The sequence below is a fragment of the Gracilinanus agilis genome, chromosome 2 (assembly GCF_016433145.1).
Source record: "Gracilinanus agilis isolate LMUSP501 chromosome 2, AgileGrace, whole genome shotgun sequence".
Lineage (NCBI taxonomy): Eukaryota > Metazoa > Chordata > Mammalia > Didelphimorphia > Didelphidae > Gracilinanus > Gracilinanus agilis.
This window is the reverse complement of record NC_058131.1, coordinates 479,030,561-479,050,056: the sequence shown is the minus strand read 5'-3', so window position 1 is coordinate 479,050,056 and position 19,496 is coordinate 479,030,561. Positions and strand designations below refer to the sequence as shown.

Below are 19,496 nucleotides of genomic sequence, written 5' to 3'. Positions count from 1 at the left end.
TACACTATGGAACTAAATTTATTGGCTTCTTCCTTTACTTGATATCCCAGGAATAGTAGGTCTTTGTAATGTAGTGTTTATAAAAGAATATGTTGTTTTAAAAAAATGCATTTGCCAGATATGTTATCTGGGGCTGATGAGGCTGGGCTTCATTTGGATAGCTGCCTAACAATCCATCCTTTATGGCCTAAGCCCTAAACAAAATATTTGTAATATAATCACCAATCATAAAAATTCTCCCTGAAGAATACAGCAGCATTACTTAACTTTCATAACATTTAAAGGAAAATGAGAAAGCAAACTCCAATATCCCAAGTTTAATATTCTAATTAAGTGAAAGATGGGCACCTGACAAATTTGAGTACTTTTACTTTTCTTTTAAATGTCAGTAAGGATTGTTGAAGTGAGTTGATTATCAACCTTCTCATAATCCCATGGGGCATTTTGATGTACTTACAAGTGAGCTGGCTTTTCAAACTTTAAATAAAACTTTTTTTAAAATAACTCAAAACTACAGAAGTAGATTATTTGGGACTGAAAATTTAAAATTTTTAAAAACAACACCAAAAAAAACCAGACTGGTGGGCATACAAAAATACAATAATGATGCCTGGAGTTCAAAATGCCCTTAAGTAGGGAGTATTAGATGTTAATGGGAGCTTGGGTTACCAACTATTTGTAGAACAAATGTGTAATTGCCCCTTCACCCTGAAATTATTTTTCTAATTCAAAGAACTAAGATAGCCAGCCTTACTACCCTCCCCCCAACAATAGATATTTCCCTAGTAGCATGTTACTTTAGACTTGTCTTCCCCATCCCATTCATTATCTTGATTGGAAAAGTTCCTAGGCATTTTAATTAATTCTGAATCCTTCATACATGATCCTTATCCTCAAACAAAATCCTATCCCTAACTTTGTGAAATGGAACTCAAATATGTTCTAGGAAGCCAGGGACCAAGTCATACTCAAATTTTGACTTTTTCCCTAGCCAAGGAAAGAGTTTTTCATAAGAATAATACTAAAACATTTAATGCATGAAAATAAAGTTTATTCAAATTCTAGGTTCTGCAAATTTGTATTAAATAGGTGTTCCAAATGCAGGTAGATGGGCAAAGTCTGCTTCTAAAGATGGGGTTTCTTTTCTTTATGTATCTAGATGCTGATACCTCTCTCAGTCAGACACCTGATACTTTTGTCTTTAAAAAAGTCTTAAAGGTAGGTATGACCATAGTCCAAAAGGATTAACAAGGTAAGACATTCCAATAAAGGGGCAAAAAACAAAAACACCTTTATTTTAACTCCTGCTCAATAAGAGATTCCTATGGAGTCAGAGGTTTCTTGGTGATCAATAGCCCCTTTTCAAACAACATGGTCACTAAGGAAATCTGGTCCTTTCTATTATCACAAGGCAAGTCTCCCACCTGCACAAACCCTGGGTATGAACTAAACAAATACTCGATGCCATCAGTGTACTGGGAGTCAATTTCCAAGTACTTGGGCTCCCCCTGATGATAGACTCGAGAATTTTCCACGGTGTAGTACAACAGGACACTGTCATCCTCACTCACTAACCGAGTCAAACCATGTCGAAGCAGGCGGACTTGGGTTTCAGTGGTAATTTTTGCCCCCACATCCCTAGCGTCCCCAGCCTCCCAACGAGCAGGCAGCCCATGCACACTCAGGGCCCTCTCCTTCTCTGACACCACTGGAGGCAGGCAGTCGTGGAGGAAGCCCTTGGCCCTCTGGTCAGCCACAGCATCCACAGGGGCATACTGTGCCAGGCGGGCAAGCAATCCCTGCAATTTCTCCAGGAAGGGACCTCGACGAGGGTCCCCAGATTCTGAATGCTGAACCCCCATGTAATCTAGGTAGTCCCTAGGAAGACCCCTTCGGAATTCCACATCTTCCTCCATAGCAGCTTGCAAAGCTGCTGGCAGCAGGGGTTCTAGCAAATCCCCCCAAGAATTGCGTTGGAAGGTGGATATAGTAAGGTGCAGAGAGTGCACCCCAGGCTCACACTCAGCCTGGTGGATAAAGCCCCTTGGGAAATAGAGCAGATCTCCTGGCTCTAGCACCTCTTGAAGCACAGGCTTCCCCAAGCCCTCAGGTCCAAAATTAGGGCTAGAGAACTGGGGTAGTTCTTCCACCTGCTCCTGGGGCTTGTAAACACGCCAGCGTTTCTTCCCCTCCAGCTGCAGAACGAAGGCTTCAATGTCATCGTAGTGAGGGGCAAAACCCTGGGAGCCTGGTGGAGTAAGGTAGGCATTAGCACCCACCATGCTGCCAAAATGCTCCTGGAGAACAGACAGCACCTGCCACACGACAGCAGAGAAGGCCTGTGGACACAAGAGGCGCAAGGAGCAGCCATCTCGGTACAGTGACCAAGCTATGGCTGGGAGAGCCCTCCCAGGAGGGTTCAGCGTCTCACGCTGGCCGTTCCGGTAACGTGCAGCATCCAGGTGCAGCCCAAACTGTATGTCTTCCCCACGCAACAGTGAGTCAAGTTCAGCGGTGGAGAACAGTCCCCGGTAGTAGTCTGGGTTGCGCCGCCGCACCAGCACTGCATCCTTCTCCCACAGCCAGCTGAAGAAATGCTCTGTGGACAGAGGGGCGATCATCCACTCGAAGAGACGTGCAGCCCGACGTTTGCTATGTGGAATCTGCCCCAGCTCCTTGAGAACCTGCTGCAAGGAGGGCGTTCCGGTCCTTGCTCCACAACTATTTTGCCCCTCCACTAGCTCTACTTTCGCCCCTTCTTCCACCTCACTCTCTTCTCTCACAACTCTTTCAGATTCCACCTTCTCCCTCTTGACTTTCTTACACTTTGGGCCCTGGCTCGGTTTCTCCGCAGTAACAGGCAGAGGTGGGGTGGGAGGCAGAGCCCCTAAGGGCTCTGTGGGTTGTCTCTTAATTCTCTGCTTCCTTGCACCCAGGTTCAGTTTTTCTGCTGCCCCAGAAAACGACTGTTCCACCTCTCTTTCCTCTCCTTGCGCCTTCGGGGTTAGGACTCGTTCAGGCTCTACAGTCTCTCTCTTGATTTTCTCTTTCCTTGCACCGCGACTCGGTTTTTCTGCTGCCCCAGAAGTCGCTTCCACCTTCTCTCCTCTTTGTGTGGTCAGGGCCAGAACCCGTTCAGGCTCTGCAGTCTCTCTTCTCTTGACTTTCTGTTTCCTTGCACCTCCGCTCAGTTTTTCTGCCACCTCAGGACACGACTGTTCCACCTCTCTCTCCTCTCCACTCTGAGGGGTCGGAGGCGGGGCCCTTTCGGACTTCATTCTTTCTCTCTTGACTTTCTGCTTCCTTGGGACCCCGCTCTGTTTTTCTACTACAGGAGACAGTACCGCCTCTCTCTCCTCTTCCACCGCTACCGTCGGGGGATTCCTTGGGGAGCCGTTCAATTTCTCTGCTACCTTAGGAGCAGGAGACGCGGGCTCCACCTCCCTCTCCTCTCCTGAACAAGCCGTTGGAGACGGGGCTCTTTCGGGCTCCGCAGTCAAATTTCGCACTCTCTGCTTTCTTAGGCCCCAACTCTGTTTCTCTACTGCAGCTGCGGGCGGAGGGATCAGAGGAGCTTCAGCCTCGGGTTCCCCGTCCAGTTTCACGTCATTTTGCTTTTTTGGCAGCGGTTTGGGTACCTCTAGCCCTATCTGGGAGCATCCCTGAGTCAGGCGGCTCACCTTTTTCTTCCCCTTCTGCTTTTGCTTCTTCTTCTGGATGTCTTGGGACAGGGACAGGGGGTGTCTTTTTCTCGGCTCCTGTAGTCTTCGGGGTTTCTCTTTATGGATGATACCGGCGGCCTCTTGCAAGCGGTATATAGCCAAAGCAGACACACGTGTGCCGTCCATGTTGTGGACAGTTTAAAAAAAAAAAAAGAAAAAATTGGACTCCTCCTCTTCCGGCTGGGCTTCCGGCCAAGATCCTGGGAGGGCAGTACCGGAAGTGCTGCAGTGACGTACAACGGAGGGCTCGGGCGGGACCTCCCGCGGAGGTTGGCCCCGCCCAGCTCCCCACCCCACACCCCGCCCCGCCTGGGCGGTCCCTAGGGTTCCTGGGGCGACGGAGGCGGAGTTTTCTCTTGCTGGGGCGGTCCTCCTCTTCTGTCTTATCTCAGGAAGACTGTTATAAATCTTTTTTTTCTTTAAACCCTTAACTTCTGAATATTGGTTCCAAGGTGGAAGAGTGGTAAGGGGTGGGCAATGGAGGTTAAGTGACTTGCCCAGGGTCACACAGCTGGGAAGTGTCTGAGGTCGGATTTGAACCTAGGACCTCCCATCTCTAGGCCTGGCTCTCAATCCACTGAGCTACCCAGCTGCCCCCTGTTATAAATCTTTTAAATGAATGGTTCTCCCTGAGTGTTCTTAGGACACCCTAAAGTCAAAACTATTTGCATAATAAGACATTATTTGTCTATTAAAATACTCCTTCCTTTTCCAACTATAAACCTGGGAGAAGCTGGATTTTCACTTTACATGGGACTGCAGAAGCAGAGATCCATTAAGCCCGCAATTTAGAACAGTGCCACTCATTTTTTTGTTAAGGAAAATAGTTATTTTTCATTCAACATATTTATATTAACATGTAATGAGGTTATTTAGTTACTTTAGAGTGAATTAAAGTTTTAAAAAATTATCTATTTTAATTTTTAAAATAGTAAATATCTATTGATAAAGCCCACATAAACAAAAGCTGTTGAGAGACCTCTATAATTTTTAAGGCTGTAAAGGGATCCTGATACCAAAAAAATTTGAGAACCATTGATTTAAAATAATGTTGTATATAACTAGGTCTCTTTACTGGCAAACACGTGCACTTTCCTTGGACTCTGGAAGAAAAGGATGTGACTTTCTCTTCTTCCTTTCCACCTCCTCCCTTTCCCCTTCACTTTCCTCTTTTCTCTCTCCTCTCCTTTTCCCCTTAACTCTCCTTTCCTCCTCTACTCTTCCTCTCTTCCCTCGGCAGCTCCCCACATTCCTTTTCTTCAACTCCTATGAAATACTCTTGTTCTGATTCCCTAACTACACTTGTCCACAATAGCAGGTTGTGGGGCAGGAAAAATATCTTAAAATATTGTTTTCAGCAGAAATGTGGGAGTGGGAGGTGGGAGTGAAGCCTAACAAGGAGGTTCTTCCCTGAGCTTTTCACATATCTTGGGGGGGGGGGCGGGGAAATAATTTGATGCTATTTTAAAAATATTTTAATCTATAACGGTCCAGCAACAATACCTTGTTCTTTCGTGGGTCAATCACCTAAAAGGGGAGTTGGGGACTGAAGGAAATATGGGTGGAAAGGTTTAGGGATTAAGAGAGAGGAAATATGAGGAAGAAATAAAGATACAGAGAGAAATGGTTCAGCAGCATGAAATTCAGTCTGCGTGCTCCTCTGATGGTGAAAAGAGAGACAGCCACATGTGAACCCAGTTTTTATTTCAGAATCAAGAAATGGGGAATGGGAGGTATTTAATGAACATGTGACATGGCAGAGAATTTAACATTGGCTTGGTTAACAACCACAAGATCAAAGAGGTGGAGCCTAAGATAATGTAGGAGTCAGCACTCAGCCCAGAGGTCCAATTGACCTTTGGACTGAAAGCTTGGGGAGTGGTCGGAATACCATAAAATTAGAGTTTCACTTTGTTACAAGGATCAAGAAATCAATCATGTGAAATATAAGAATTATATCCATAAGTCTGGTGCATGATCAGATTGCTCAAAAGAGTCAGCTTTTGAATACATCTTTAATACTTTCATGATAAGTTCATACCTGGAATCCTACATAATCCTCACTTTGGAAGAGGACCAATGACATCACAGGATGATGTCCTGACTTTCAAATAAATTAGATTTAAATGAAGCAAAGTTGCACAAAGTAACAGCTTCACTCTCTTCCAGAGTCATCCAAGTCCACTGTGAGGACAACTGGCAGTGAATGACCTTGGCATCTTTGATGTCTGACAAGCTCTAAGGTTTCTGCAGATGCCATTATGGCCATTAGAATAAACTCTGGAACAAACTGTTCTCATCCCCCACTCTACTGGGGGAAGTCTTCACATGCTTGGGGAAGACATCCCTCTAGGTCATTGATGGGTTTGTTTCTTAGCAGTTACTCTCTATTAGCCTGTTTATGGGGTGTGTTGTTGCACCTGCTACAGCTTCTTGGAGCTCACAGGTGAGAGTTGGGTGAAAGGTGGACACCAGAGGTGGATGAGCAACCCTGAAAGGGGTTTGGCAAGCCCTTACACCTGAGGCGCTAGTCTTCTCAGAATACCCCATAAAATATTAAGCACCCTAGATATGCCAGACACTCTGAATTAGAAATACCACCCTCCTAAATTCATTGCCCTCAAGAAGCTTATATTCTTTAAAAATATTTTAAACCCTTACCTTCTGTCTTATATCATTTCTAAGACAGAAGATTAGCAAGGTTTAGGCAATTGAGATTTAAGTGACCTTCCCAGGTTCACATAGCTAGGAAATGTCTGAGATCACATTTGAACTCAGAACCTCAAAGCTTCACACCTGGTGTTCTATCCACTGTGTCACCTACCTGTCCTGGAGCTTACATTCTTTTTAAATTTTTATTTTTCCAGTGAAAAAAAATCAATTTTCTCTCCTTCTTGCCCTGTCCATTGGGAAAAACAAAAAAAAATAATCTTTGTAATGAATATTCATAGTCAGACAACAAATTCCTACATGGGCTATGGTCCAAAAATTAGGTCTTGTTCTGTTCCCTGAGCCTATCACTACTGTCAAGAGGTAGGTAGCATGCTTCATCATTAGGCTCCTGGAATAAGAGTTGGTCCTTAAATAAGTTAAGAGCAAAAAGCTTACATTCTAGAGGCAGCGAGGTGGCTTGGTAGATAAAGGTCCTAAGTTCAAATGTGATCTCAGATACTTCCTAGTTGTGTGACCCTGCGCAAGTCACTTAACCCCAATTGCCTAGCCCTTACTACTATTTTGCCTTGTGACTAATATTTGTTTTGATTCTAAGAAGGTAAGAGTTAAAAAAAAGAAGCAGCTTACATTCTAACAAGCATTATAGTAAGCATAATGGGAATTCTTAAAGAAGTCAAGGACAAGCTTCTAATTGGGGTAAGAAACAAGGAACATGAATAAAAAGAAATACAAGAAAATATATGAATTAATAAAAAGTTAAGCAAAAATCAAAAGATAAATAGATTAAAAGGTTTACACATATAAAGGTGAGGCAAGGAATTAAGTGCAAAGCCTGGAATTAGGGAGAGCTAAGTTTAAACCTACCTTAGTTTTGTATTAACTGTGGGATTCTGGTTAAGTAACTTGACCTCTTTTTATCTGAATTTCCTCAACTATTAAATGGGGATAATAGCCCCAGGGTGTTGCAAGGATCAAATGAAATAATATTTACGAAGAGATGGTAGATGCTTATTAAATACTTGTTTCTTCCCGATATGCTCAATGACAATGGAAATGGAAAGAAAAAAGAGTAACAACAAAAAAGATAATTTTAATGACCAAATTTGTCCTCAAAGAAGAGATGAAAAAAAAGGACCTCCCTCCCTGCAGAGGTGGGGCAATATGAGAGTGGAACATTGCATAAACTCTACTGTCAGACTTGGTTGATATGTTTACTTCTGTCTGACTCCTTTGTTTTTCCTCTTTCTTTTTTTATCCTTTGTTACAAAGGGTGGTTCACTCAGGGAAGTGGGGAAAGATATTTTCAGAAATGAAAGTCAATGTAAAAACAAAAGATACTTAAAAGAATTTAAGTAGCAGGCAAGCAGTCCTTTTCCTCTGTAAGCTTTCAAAAAGAACTCTGTTCAATATTCATATGCAAGTATCACAAAGAAACAGGACCTGAGACATACTTTTCAGACTGATAAGTTTGAGAACACTCAGTGAGTTTGTTCTTTTCACATCCTCTACAGACATCTCCTCCCAATCTTTCCTGTGACCTCATCCTTTCCACATATCTTTGTCTTAGAATTTCCCTTGTGATGGGGAGGGGCTTTTTGAAACCAGACAATCTGTAGTTTCATCTCTTTTCCTCTTACAGCTCTTAATTCCACAAAAGCAAAGAGCTCCATAATTCATAACTACTGAGTTCCTTTCACACTGTTCAGTTGGAACTTTTAAATCAGAATTTACTCACTGATCCCTTTAGAGATGATGACCTCAATCAAAGGCAAAAAAGGTGCATTTTAAAAGTTATGAATTAGGAACAAAGAAGGAGCATCTAGGTGGCTCAGTGGATAAAGACTGAAGTCTAAAGAAGAGTGGTCTTGGGTTCAAATTTGACCTTAGATACTTTCTAGCTATGTAGACTTAGGCCACTCACCTAACCCCAATTGCCTAGCCCTTCCAGCTCTTCTGCCTTGGAACCAATATTTAATATTGACTCTTAAGACAGAAGGTAAAGGTTTAAAAATAAAAATCAAATGAAATGTATATAAGAAAAAGAATAGTTAAGTTGGTTATGAGGATAATGAATTATTCTAGGTAAAAGCTGCCATGGAAGAGATGTTAAGCAGAACAAACATTATGCATTGACCTTCTTGATATGATTTTAGTAATATCATAAAAGCTTCCTGCTCCCCCAAAATTTCTCCAGCCTACCTATTTTTGTTGTTTAATGGTTTTCAGTCATGTCCACCTCGTCATGATCCCATTTGGGATTTTCTTGGCAAAAATACTTAAGTAGTTTGCCATTTCCTTCTCCAGCTCATACCAATGAGGAAACTGAGGGAAACAGGGTTAACCAACTTGCCCAGGGTCACACAGCTAGTAAGTGTCTGAGGCCAGATTTGAATCCAGCATGATGAGTCTTCCTGATTCCAAGCCCAGCTCTATCCACTACTCCACTTAGCTGCCCCATACAAAGTATCACTATTAATCAAAGTAAAAATACCATAAACTTTAATTCACCTGAAAAATTAGTATTAGAACATTTAAATGACTGCCATGAAACCTGTTCCAATGAACATCACATCTTTTATCCAAGGGTTTTATGCTTTTTACAAACATGTCCATTTTACAGGCCAAGAAACTCAGGCAGGAATAGATTAGTTGATGATTGGTCATATTTTTTGTCCATCTTAACTACTGAATTGGAATGGGAATTAGCTGACCCAAAATATTGAACATAAAGTTGTCCCTGAGATAGTTATTCTCTGTATCCAAAGAGATTTACTCTCTCAAAAAGAAAAAAAAATGACCGAAAAATCAGTTGATTTCATGGATGCATCTCTGTGACCTAGTATGAGCCACCATTGAAGACTAGCTTGGGAGAAAATACATATACATACAAGTTGACAAGTGCTGGTGCATCAAACACTACAGCACATACATCTATACTTTGATTGCTCCAAAGACTGGTCCAGTTGGAATTCAGAACTACTCCCAATTCCCTAATTCTCCAACTTTAGAGTGAACTCTCCCATGGCCATTAGCATGTCACCCTACAAGCTTGCAAGGGAAAAGATATGTCCCCAGACAGTTGCCTCAATGAATTTTTTTGCCTATCTAGTCTTTCATCTTTTCTCCTGCTTCTTTACTCTTTTTTATACTAAGTCTTCTTCACCAAGGAAGGAGGGAGTGGAGTAAGTGGCAAGAGCCCTGCCTCTGGAGAAAAAGAACCTAGATTCAACTACTTCTGTCATAAGTGTGCTCTTATCCAAGTCAATGAACTTTTCTGAGTTTTTCTCATCTCTAAAATGAAACCCATAAACTCCCATGACAAATCCATAAATAAGCAAAAGCTAAGGTGTTAATGACAACTTTCCAAAGGATATTTGTTCTAATAAGGAAGGCAATATTCAACTCAAAAAAAAAAGTTTCTCTAATGGAAGAATTTCAGTCAATGTTACCTGGATGGGGAGATTTGGAAAAGACAGGGGAATTATCTTGACTTCCTTCAAATCCCACCATGTTGACTTATGTCTAAGTTGATGTACTTTACCAGTTAGGCTTGACAAAACCCCAAGATATAAAACCTTTAGACAGAATTTTCAGAGACTCATTGCTTCTCCCTCAATTCTAAAATAGCATAAAATATAGTTTGTCCAAAAGGCTTCTGGGCAGATGTCTAATTGTTTCCTAAGGTGAGCTTGTCTCTGTTTTCTGTCCCTGGAAAAAGCAGAACCAAGCCCCAAGTATCCTGACCCTCCCTCCCAGTGGAGTGTTATCACAAAGCTTTGCCAAGAAGTAGGCACATAAGACTTTTTTTTGAACCTTTCACAGAAGTCATTTTATTGTCTTAATTTTTCTCAGTGTTTGTATTCATGTGTCTTTCTGTTGTAGACTGGGCCTAAACCGAATCCCTTCACTAAGAGTTTCGCCTTTGATCAGAAGATCCCTGGAAGATTGACACTCAATAAACGTCTAAAAACCATCAGGGAAAAAAGAGTTGCTAAGGGGCCATTTGCTTATTCCAGAAACATTCCTAAAACTGAATGAAGACCAAGGGGGAAAAAAAGACCTTTCAACATCTCCTAGATGGAGAAAAAAAAATTCCTTCATCCAGGCCAGCTTCACCTTTTCACGAACATGTATTGCTACACATAGACCACTGCTACGTGGCTTTGGCATCAAAGTAGAGTCTATCTTTTCATTCTGTATTATGTTTAATCAGTATGTCTATAAACTGGATGTTGAACAGGAACTGGATTCATTTCTTAATGGGAAACATTTAAACTACTGAGCTGCAGAAGGACGAATGAAGTAATTTGGTTGTTTCAACTCTTTCTCTTCCCCACCAGAACTCTTTAGTTAGTTTACTAGAATTAAAAATAACTAAAGCTTTAGTAACAATGTACAGGAAGTCTTTTGAGGCATGGTCTAGACTAGAGCTACTTTCCCCAGACCAAGAATCAGCTCTGATGAGTATTTTTTTTAACTTCACCTTCTCTCTCAGAATTGATACTAAGTATAGATTCCAAGGCAGAAAAATGGTAAGGATTAGGGTCACTTGCCCAGGATGACCTAGTTAGAAAATATCTGAGGACAGATTTGATCTGATGAGTTTTTATAGATTTGGGACAAGACAAGTTTTGTAGCTTCTACCTACTGAGCAAAGCAGGAGGCTATTTCCCCAAAGTTCCCCATTAACCCTAAGCAGCTAAATTATGTTCTCTCCTTTCAGAGTGTGAGGGATATACCTCAAATGTTACGCAAAGCTTGGCAACGTTTTTCTTGACATCATAGCCTTAATGACCTCTAAAGATTTAGGTCTAAAGAAGCTTATAGTCATGTCAACAGGATATATTGTTCAACATGTTCAGATGTTCAATGGACATTTATTAAATTCCTTCTTTGTATAAAATGATGGGAATATAGACAAGTAAAATGGCTCCTGTCCTCAGGGAATTCTTGGGGGAGCTTGGTAACTGATGGCTCAGTGGATTGAAAGCCAGATCTAGAAATGGGAGGTCCTGAGTTCAAAACTTGATTCTAAGAAGGTAAAGGTTTTTACAAAAAGGTTCTCATTCATTCAGTATTCAAAATACTGGTAGTTTTAAATTCCCCTTCTCATTTTTCCTTTTGACACTTACCTCCTCTCATTCTTATCTATTGGTATTATTGATATTGTGCTTATGGAATAGGTGTATAAAGAAACATAGTGCCCCCCCACACACAAAAAAGTCAGTGGCTAGAATTTCCAAAAGAATCCAAAGAAACTGTGGTGTCTGCCCTCTACATATCAGAAGAAAAAAGAAAGTTAAAAAGCTTCTAGTACAACTTTCAGGAAAAACTAGGGAATTTTAATGAATTGTTAGTCCTTGTTACTAGTCCTAATATAGGTGATTATAGGTAAAATCCCATTGTGGGAACTAATTTGAGTATGTAGAGGTTTAATATAATAAAACTGCTTCCATTGCTCAATAGCTGATCTTGGGGGAAAGTGATCTAGCTACAAGAGAGTCTATACAATAAACAAAGTATGAGTGTTTTCCTTGACTCCTACCTCAGTAATAGCCACTCAGCAATGAAAACATTTAATTGTGAGTCCCTTGCATCCTAGGGGGGAATAGTTGGGGTAGTCTGAAAAACCTCAGGTTTGAATGGACCTTTTTGAGGAGTTCCGGGTTAAGATGGCGGCAGAGTAAGAAGCAGCTCTTAACCTCTCCTGACCGAAACACACAAAACTCCTCAAGGAGACATAAAAACAAGTCCAGATGAACGGAGGAACCCCACAACAGGGCACAGCGTGGAAGGTACGTGGAATCGAGACATTTCCAGGCTATAAAGGGCTCTCACTAAATTGCGGGCTGAGCAACCGCCCCACCCCCACCCCCTCCACACTCACCTATAGCTCCGAACCCAGCTAAAAAGAAATAGATCAAGTTTGGGGCACCCATCGAGTCATTGGCAGCTCCGGGGCCTGTTCCTGAGAGCAGCAAGATTTAGGACCCCAATAAGCCAAAGAACGCAAACAAAATCTGAGCGCGGGCGCAGAGAGTGGATGCCGGGCGCAGAGAGTGGATGCCGGGCGCAGAGCGCACAGGCACGGGCAGAGGCGTGGGTGGAGGCAGACACAACCAGGAACTAAAGCTCTGAAAACCTGAGTGGGGAACCAGTGCAGACGGGTATACGACTGTGGAAGCAGCGCCCTGAGACTTGTAAAGGAACCTCCTGCAGAGGATCAAGCAAGGGGGTCCACCAGGGGGCTTGACCTTGGAAAAAACCAGAACTCAGACCTCAGGAGCCAATAGACCGCAGACAGACACTGAGCGCGAGAATAAACCTGAGAAGCTGCTGGGCTAATGATGGCTACCCAGACTCAGGAAACTCAGAAGAGAAAGAATAACAACAAGAAAAAGAAGCCTTTAACACTCGACAACTTTTACACAGAGAAAATCCAGACAACCGAGCAAACAGAGGAGGAAAACAAACAAGCATCTGGACCCTCCTCAAATAAGGAAAACTCCTCACAAGCTATGGAAGAGTTCAAAACTGAGATTTTGAGGAAAATGGAAGAGATCTGGCAAGAAAATAACTGTTTAAAAGGTAAAATCTTGCAATTGAACACCAGAAATGACCAGATTGAAAAGGAATACCAGAAGATTATGGCCGAAAACCAGAAGATTATGACCGAAAACCGAAAGATTATAGCCGAAAATCAATCCCTAAAGGCTAGAATTGAGCAATTGGAAGCTAATGATCTCTCAAGACAACAAGAACAAATAAAACAAAGTCAAAAGACTGAAAAAATAGAAGGAAACATGAATGGACCTTTTTGAGTCTCCCTCTGCTCTAGGTAGACATTATCTCTCCTCTTCCTTGGCCTTCTCTGTACCCCTTTTCTAATACCCTTTATACCTGGAAATGTCCATGCTGGAAACTCCTAGCTCCATCTTGTATTTAACCAGGTCTTGCTAACTAATCTTTGACCCTTTCTAATTTTGGTCCTTTCCAATTAGGAAACCAATCAGACACAACTGAGCAAGACCTCACACCACCTAACAACAATAGCAACTGAGATTTATATAGACTTTAATGTTCATAATGTGAAGTTTGCCCCAGTTCCCTCATCTGTAAAATAAGCTGGAGAAGGAAATGGCAAACCGCTCCAATATCTTTGCCAAGAAAACCCCAAATGGGGTCACAAAGAGATTAGAAAGGAGTATATATAAAATTGTACATAACTTTTCAGTGCCCTCTCCCTCCTAAGAGATAGGCACTACAGGTAGTATTGTTTTACAGATAAAGAACCTGAATAGAGGAGTTGAGTGACTTGCTCATGGTCACAGTTCAGAAGCAGGATTTGAATCCAGGTCTTCCTGTCTGCAAATCTTGCATTCATCCAGTATACCACATATAAAACCTGCTACCCCTGAGCATCCTGCTCATAAAGGTTGGAATTTAAAAATATTTTCCTTAACTCGTAGGATTAGGTGTGACAAGAGCTTTGCGTATGTGTAAATCTGGGTGTACCATGTTCAGAGGGCAGACTCTTAAATGATCATTAATGCCTTTCTGCTGTGACCCAAAGATGATTATAGCCCCAGAACCTAGCAATCTCCACCCAAAAACTGAGAATCCAAATGTATCTTTGTCCCTGTGTGACCTCTTCTTTTCCCCTCATTTCATTTCTCCTGTATTGTATGTATTTCCAATTTAAATCTATGCCTTTCTTTGTGTGGGTTAAACTATACCAATAATAAAAGTGTGTTGCTTTCATATCACTGCTTTATCTGCTTCTTTTGTGAATGCTTTAAGTCCCAAATCTGGGAACAACAGAAGAACTAGGTTGATCTCTTTAATCGACAATTGGTGAGTATATAGCTACTTCGTATGTCCTCAAAGCTATTCGAGGTGGGGTGGGGTGAGGGGGGTTATGGTACAAGTGTAAGCCATGACTTCTATCTTATCCTCAAGTCTTCCAGAGTAGTTGGGAGATGGGTAAGGGAAGGGACAGAGAAGAATAAATGAAACAAAATAAGACACAAAGAAATGTGATCACGCCATCAAATGCTTATTTAGAGGCACATTGTAAATGACGTAGGAGTCTAGAAAAGAAGATGTGAGGGCTGAAGTAATTTATGAGGGAGAGGGTTGAGTTGGATCTTGAAATAAGGATAAAGTTTAGAGAAGGAGGAGGACATTCCAGTCAGAGAGAATACTATGAACAGATGCCCTCTCAGCATGGTAGGGGACTATGGCATTTTTTTTTCTTTTTGTTCAAATGGATCTTTGATCTCTAAGATTTTTTAATTCCAAGCAATAATTCAGATCAAAACTTATCCATGACTTCCATCTTATGGAAACCAACCAGGACACAATGTCACCTGCCAAGAGTCCCAGCAGTTGAGAGCATTCTAAAACCTAGAAGGCCAGCTGCTAGTCATTTTGCTTCATCATTAAACCTATCCCCATCAATTAATATTCTCCCTAGATTCAGTTTCCAGTGGTTAGATACTGAACCCCTCACTGCTGAAAAGCGAACTGCGCTCCACAATCACAACTATCCCCTCCCTTATTCCCATTTATCTTAACTCTGCCTTCCTCCTTGTCTCCCACTACAGATCCAGTCACCCTTTCCACAATGCCCTATGGAACTCTTGTTTCATATAATAAGATTCCTTTTATTAAAACCATTTTATTCCATTTTCTGGTAGTCATTGACCATACAAATCATTTCTGGCCATTATTTCTAGTAGTGACTATACTTCCTCAACCCCTGACTACTCATTTTGCTGGGAGAAATAAAAGCTCTCCATTATCACTTCCAAAATCTCTCTCTTTCTCCCCTTTTGTCTCTCCCTCTTCTCTGCAGTTATTCAATGGAACCTCCTTTGAGTTTCATGCTGTCCAATTTATCACCTAATACAGATCGTAGTGGATGCCATCAATAAACCCCACTCCTTCCTTACATGACATTCTTCCTCCTTTTTTAATGAGTTCAGTGTTTGGCTTCCAGACTGACTCCTCATCTACCCCAGCTCTTGCCTTCCTATTAGGAGACTTCAATTTACATATTAATGTTTGCTCAAATACACTAAGTTACCAGTTACTGAGTCTAATCAGACCCCAGGACTTACCCCTACATTCTTCCTCAGCAACACATAGGGACTTTCAAACTCTTGAATTGCCATCACCCACAAATGTTCCCCCTTTATGTTCAAGAACTCTGAAATTCCTTTTATTCCTTATATTATTATTATTATTATATATCACTATATCATAATAACATTATTATTTATTTTAAAAACTTTCAACATTCCATCTCTATGTGTTACTCCTTTTTTTTTAATCTTCACCACAACCTCCAATTCCTCCATCCCTCAGTATCAAGCTATTATTCATTGTTCTAGACCAGGACTGATTCAGTCACTCTGGTGGATCTCTTTCCAGATCAGGGCAAAATGAGACACTTAAAAGCTATGAAAAGGATATTCAAGTAAAATATAATAGTGATTCACTTAAGCACAGACTTTCTGCCTCCAGTTCTGCCACAGTGCCAGATGAGGCTTGACAGCAAAGACACTGAAACCTCTATTGGCACTGAAACTTGGGTGATGCCACCTGCCAAAGTGACACCATCTGCTCATTAGGTGAACAGGAAACTAAATCAATGGTTCAAAACTTAGTCCTGTAGTTCAATTAGGTTTCAAGTATAGTTTCAATACCCCTTTTTGTATAATCTTTAATAAAATTATATATTATTTTGATAATTTGGTCTTTGACCCATAAATTCTTTAGGATTTAGTTTAGCTTCAACTTAATTTTCAATCCTTTCTTCAACGGCTCTATGGACCTTTTGAAAATAAGGACAATTTTTTTTTTGCCTTTGAATCTGCAGCACTTACCACAGTTCCTGGTACATAGATGCTTAATAAATAAATGCTTGTTGATTGAATAACTGACTAAAAGAATATGCTTCTCTGCACTTATTTATAAGGCTTTTGTGCCCTAATAGTCAATTTTTTTTAATTTTGTTTTGTACAGTTTTATATATACTCCATTCTATTCTTATTCAGTAATCAACAGAGGTCTCTCATAATTAACTTCTCTAAAGTTCTACTCAAGTCTTTAACCTTTTTATTGTTAGATTTGTCTAGGTATGAAAAAAGTGCATTGAGATCTTCTACTATTATAGTTTTATGGTATCTACTTACTCTAGCTTAGCTTTCTTTTAAGGTGACTTGTTATCTGGTACAAATATGACACGTATTTTATATTATTTCATTAACTATATTACCTGTTGGTACTATATGTGTATATTTGTAGTATTTCTTTCATCTCTTTTAGTCAAGTCTATTTTTAATGTTGGTTTGTCTTAGATCGTGTCTCACTGTTATTCTTACTTTTTCGAGTTCAACTGAAACATAATAGATTTTGCTCCTGAATTCTGAATGAGTCCTTATATTTGAGGTCTTTTTCTTACAAAAAAAAGTTGTTGGATTCTGCTCTCTAATCCATTCTGCTATCTTCATCCATTTTATGAGCAAGTTCATCCCATTTATATTCATAGTTATGATCATTAATTGTGTATTTCCCTCTACCCAATTCTCTTACTTTTTCCTCTTTTTTCACTTCTCACCTCTTTGCAAATAGGAAGATGGTAATGAGGAAGAAGAGTACTTAGTGCCAGTGTTTTAAGTTTAATGCCATCAGCTTCTACTCTCTTGTCCCTCTTCTTACTACGCTTGTCCAGACTCTACCCACAGATTCTCTTTTTCTTCCTTCCTTCCAAATATCTCTTTAGTATCTGTACTCCAACATTAAAGTTTGTTCTGCTTATGACTAATCCTTCCCTGTATTTATCTTCTCTCTTATTTTCTCCATTCTCTCTCTTCCTGCTCTCTGAAAGTATTTATATACCAAACTCTGTGTGTGTGTGTGTGTGTGTGTGTGTGTGTGTGTGTGTGTGTGTGTGTGTTCTCTCCACTCCTTTGACTGGTTCAGATGAAAGTGATGTTTAAATGATGCTCAGTCCCCTAATGCCTTCTTCCTTAGTTATTTTGTCCTTTACTTTTGCACAATAATTATGTGATAATTATAAGTTATCTCATCCTTCCCCTTTCTTTGATGACAGTTTGAAATTTTTTTTTCTCTGGCTTGTAAGTTTTAGATTTTGACCCTGAGTTTTCTGGAAGTTTTCATTATAGAGAGGTTTTTTTGAAGATGACTAGTGGATTCATTCTATTTTTACTTTCTCCTTCTGTCCTAAAAGATCTGGACTATTTTCTTTCATGATTTCTTGAAAGATGATATCTATATTCTGGTTTTGGTCATGGCTCTCCATGAGTCCAGGGAGTCTTAAATTATCTCTCCTTGATATTTTGTAGACCAATTTTTTTTATATGAGACATCTTATATTTTCTCCTATGTTTTTTTAGTCTTTTGACTTTTCTTAGTATTTCTTATTGCAAGGAATCATTAATTTCTATTTCATCCCTTCTAATTTTTAAGTTGGGCTTAGTTGGGTAAAGTTTTTATTTTTTTTCCAAGCTGTTAATTCTTCCAAGTCTTTCTTCCTAAACTCTCACTTCTTTTCCAATTTCCTACCTAGTGCTCTCGTTTAATTTATGTATTTTTTAAACTTTCGTCTCATTTGTTCTAGGCATTTTTGTTGGGTTTGTAGCCAAATTATGTTTTTCTTCAAGGCTTTGTTTGTAAATATTCTTGAGTTATTATCTTCTGTGTCCAGTGATGACTGGCTCCAAAATAGCTCTTTATCATGGGCATCTTTTTTTGTTTATTCTTCTGTCTTTCTCAAACTGAAACTTTCCTTCTCAAACTGAAACTTTATGTTAGAACAAGACTATGCACTTCTGGAGGGAATGTTTGGTGTTTGGCTTGTTCTGACATGTATTCTCTTTGGTACTGAGTGTTGTGTTCTTCAAGAATCTCAGGACAGGGGCAGCTGGGTAGCTCAGTGGAGTGAGAGTCAGGCCTAGAGACAGGAGGTCCTAGGTTCAAACCCGGCCTCAGCCACTTCCCAGCTGTGTGACCCTGGGCAAGTCACTTGACCCCCATTGCCCACCCTTACCACTCTTCCACCTATGAGACAATACACCGAAGTACAAGGGTTTAAAAAAAAAAAAAAAGAATCTCAGGACAGCTCAGGCCTGAAATTTTTCAGGGTATCCAAAGTTATCCGATCTAAGGGTGAAGTCTGATTACTGACCTTCTGGTCAGAGTTTTGTAATCCCAGTTTGGGTTTGGGTAACAAAACTGTAGGCTTGCACCTAGTTGGAGTTCCATTAGACCACTACTGGCTGCAGACGCTACAAACTACTTCAGGTTCAAAAGGAGAGAACTGTTGACTCCCTCTCAGTTTGAATTCCCTGTTCTGGCTTTTCAGCTTATGGCTTTAGATAGGGTTAGGCGCTAAATCTATGACCCTGGCTAAAACGCTGGCATCAGTGTCACACAACTGCTGCTCACTACTGTTCCTGCTCCTTGCCCAAGACACAGACTCAGACCAAGTAGGAGCTGGATTCACTGGTCTGTTCTGCTCCTAGCCACAGGTCCCCTCCTTAGCAAATACTGGACTGCAAGCCAATTCTGGGGTCAGAGAACATAGAGAATATAGCCACTGGCTGACTCTCTGTATGGTTCACAGGGTCAGACCCAGCTGGATCCATAACTACTTATTGTTCTGGAATACAGTCACAGATTAGCCAACACTCTTTTATTATCAATATTTTTTATTTTATTTCATTTATATATTTATTTTAAACCTTTATCTTCTGTCTTAGAATCCATTCTTTCTAAAACAGAAGAGTGGCAAGGACTAAGCAATTGGAATAAGATGACTTGCTCAGGGTCACTCAGCTAGGAAGTGTCTAAGGCTAGATTTGAACCCGGGTCCTCTCAACTCCAGTCCTGGACTATCTAGCTGCTCTTTATCAATACCTTCCCATCCCCTTTTTAAAAAACTAGCTCTTTTCCTTTGGGTTTTTGTGACACTCTTCTCTCTTGTTTCTCCTCCTACATCTCTGACCTCTCTTTCTCTCTCTCTCTCTCTCTCTCTCTCTCTCTCTCTCTCTCTCTCTCTCTCTCTCTCTCTCT

The 19,496-nt window shown here is 40.7% G+C and overlaps 2 protein-coding genes across 2 annotated transcripts in view; one reads left to right on the top strand and one right to left on the bottom strand.

Moving 5' to 3' along the window:
- HEATR4 (HEAT repeat containing 4) overlaps positions 1–10,433 on the top strand; it is a 69,386-nt gene extending 58,953 nt beyond the window's left edge. The window contains exons 15-23 of the mRNA XM_044659974.1: positions 1,211–1,218; positions 1,643–1,788; positions 2,196–2,256; positions 2,309–2,444; positions 2,937–3,139; positions 3,335–3,495; positions 3,551–3,634; positions 3,765–3,995; positions 10,278–10,433. Of these exons, the coding sequence (XP_044515909.1) occupies positions 1,211–1,218; positions 1,643–1,788; positions 2,196–2,256; positions 2,309–2,444; positions 2,937–3,139; positions 3,335–3,495; positions 3,551–3,634; positions 3,765–3,995; positions 10,278–10,433 (1,186 nt within the window). The remainder of the gene's footprint in view (positions 1–1,210; positions 1,219–1,642; positions 1,789–2,195; positions 2,257–2,308; positions 2,445–2,936; positions 3,140–3,334; positions 3,496–3,550; positions 3,635–3,764; positions 3,996–10,277) is intronic.
- On the bottom strand, positions 1,030–4,083 carry RIOX1 (ribosomal oxygenase 1). Its single transcript, XM_044662065.1, has one exon. The coding sequence runs from the start codon at positions 3,846–3,848 to the stop codon at positions 1,323–1,325; it is 2,526 nt and encodes an 841-aa protein (XP_044518000.1). The 5' UTR covers positions 3,849–4,083; the 3' UTR covers positions 1,030–1,322.
- Positions 10,434–19,496: the final 9,063 nt, after the last annotated feature.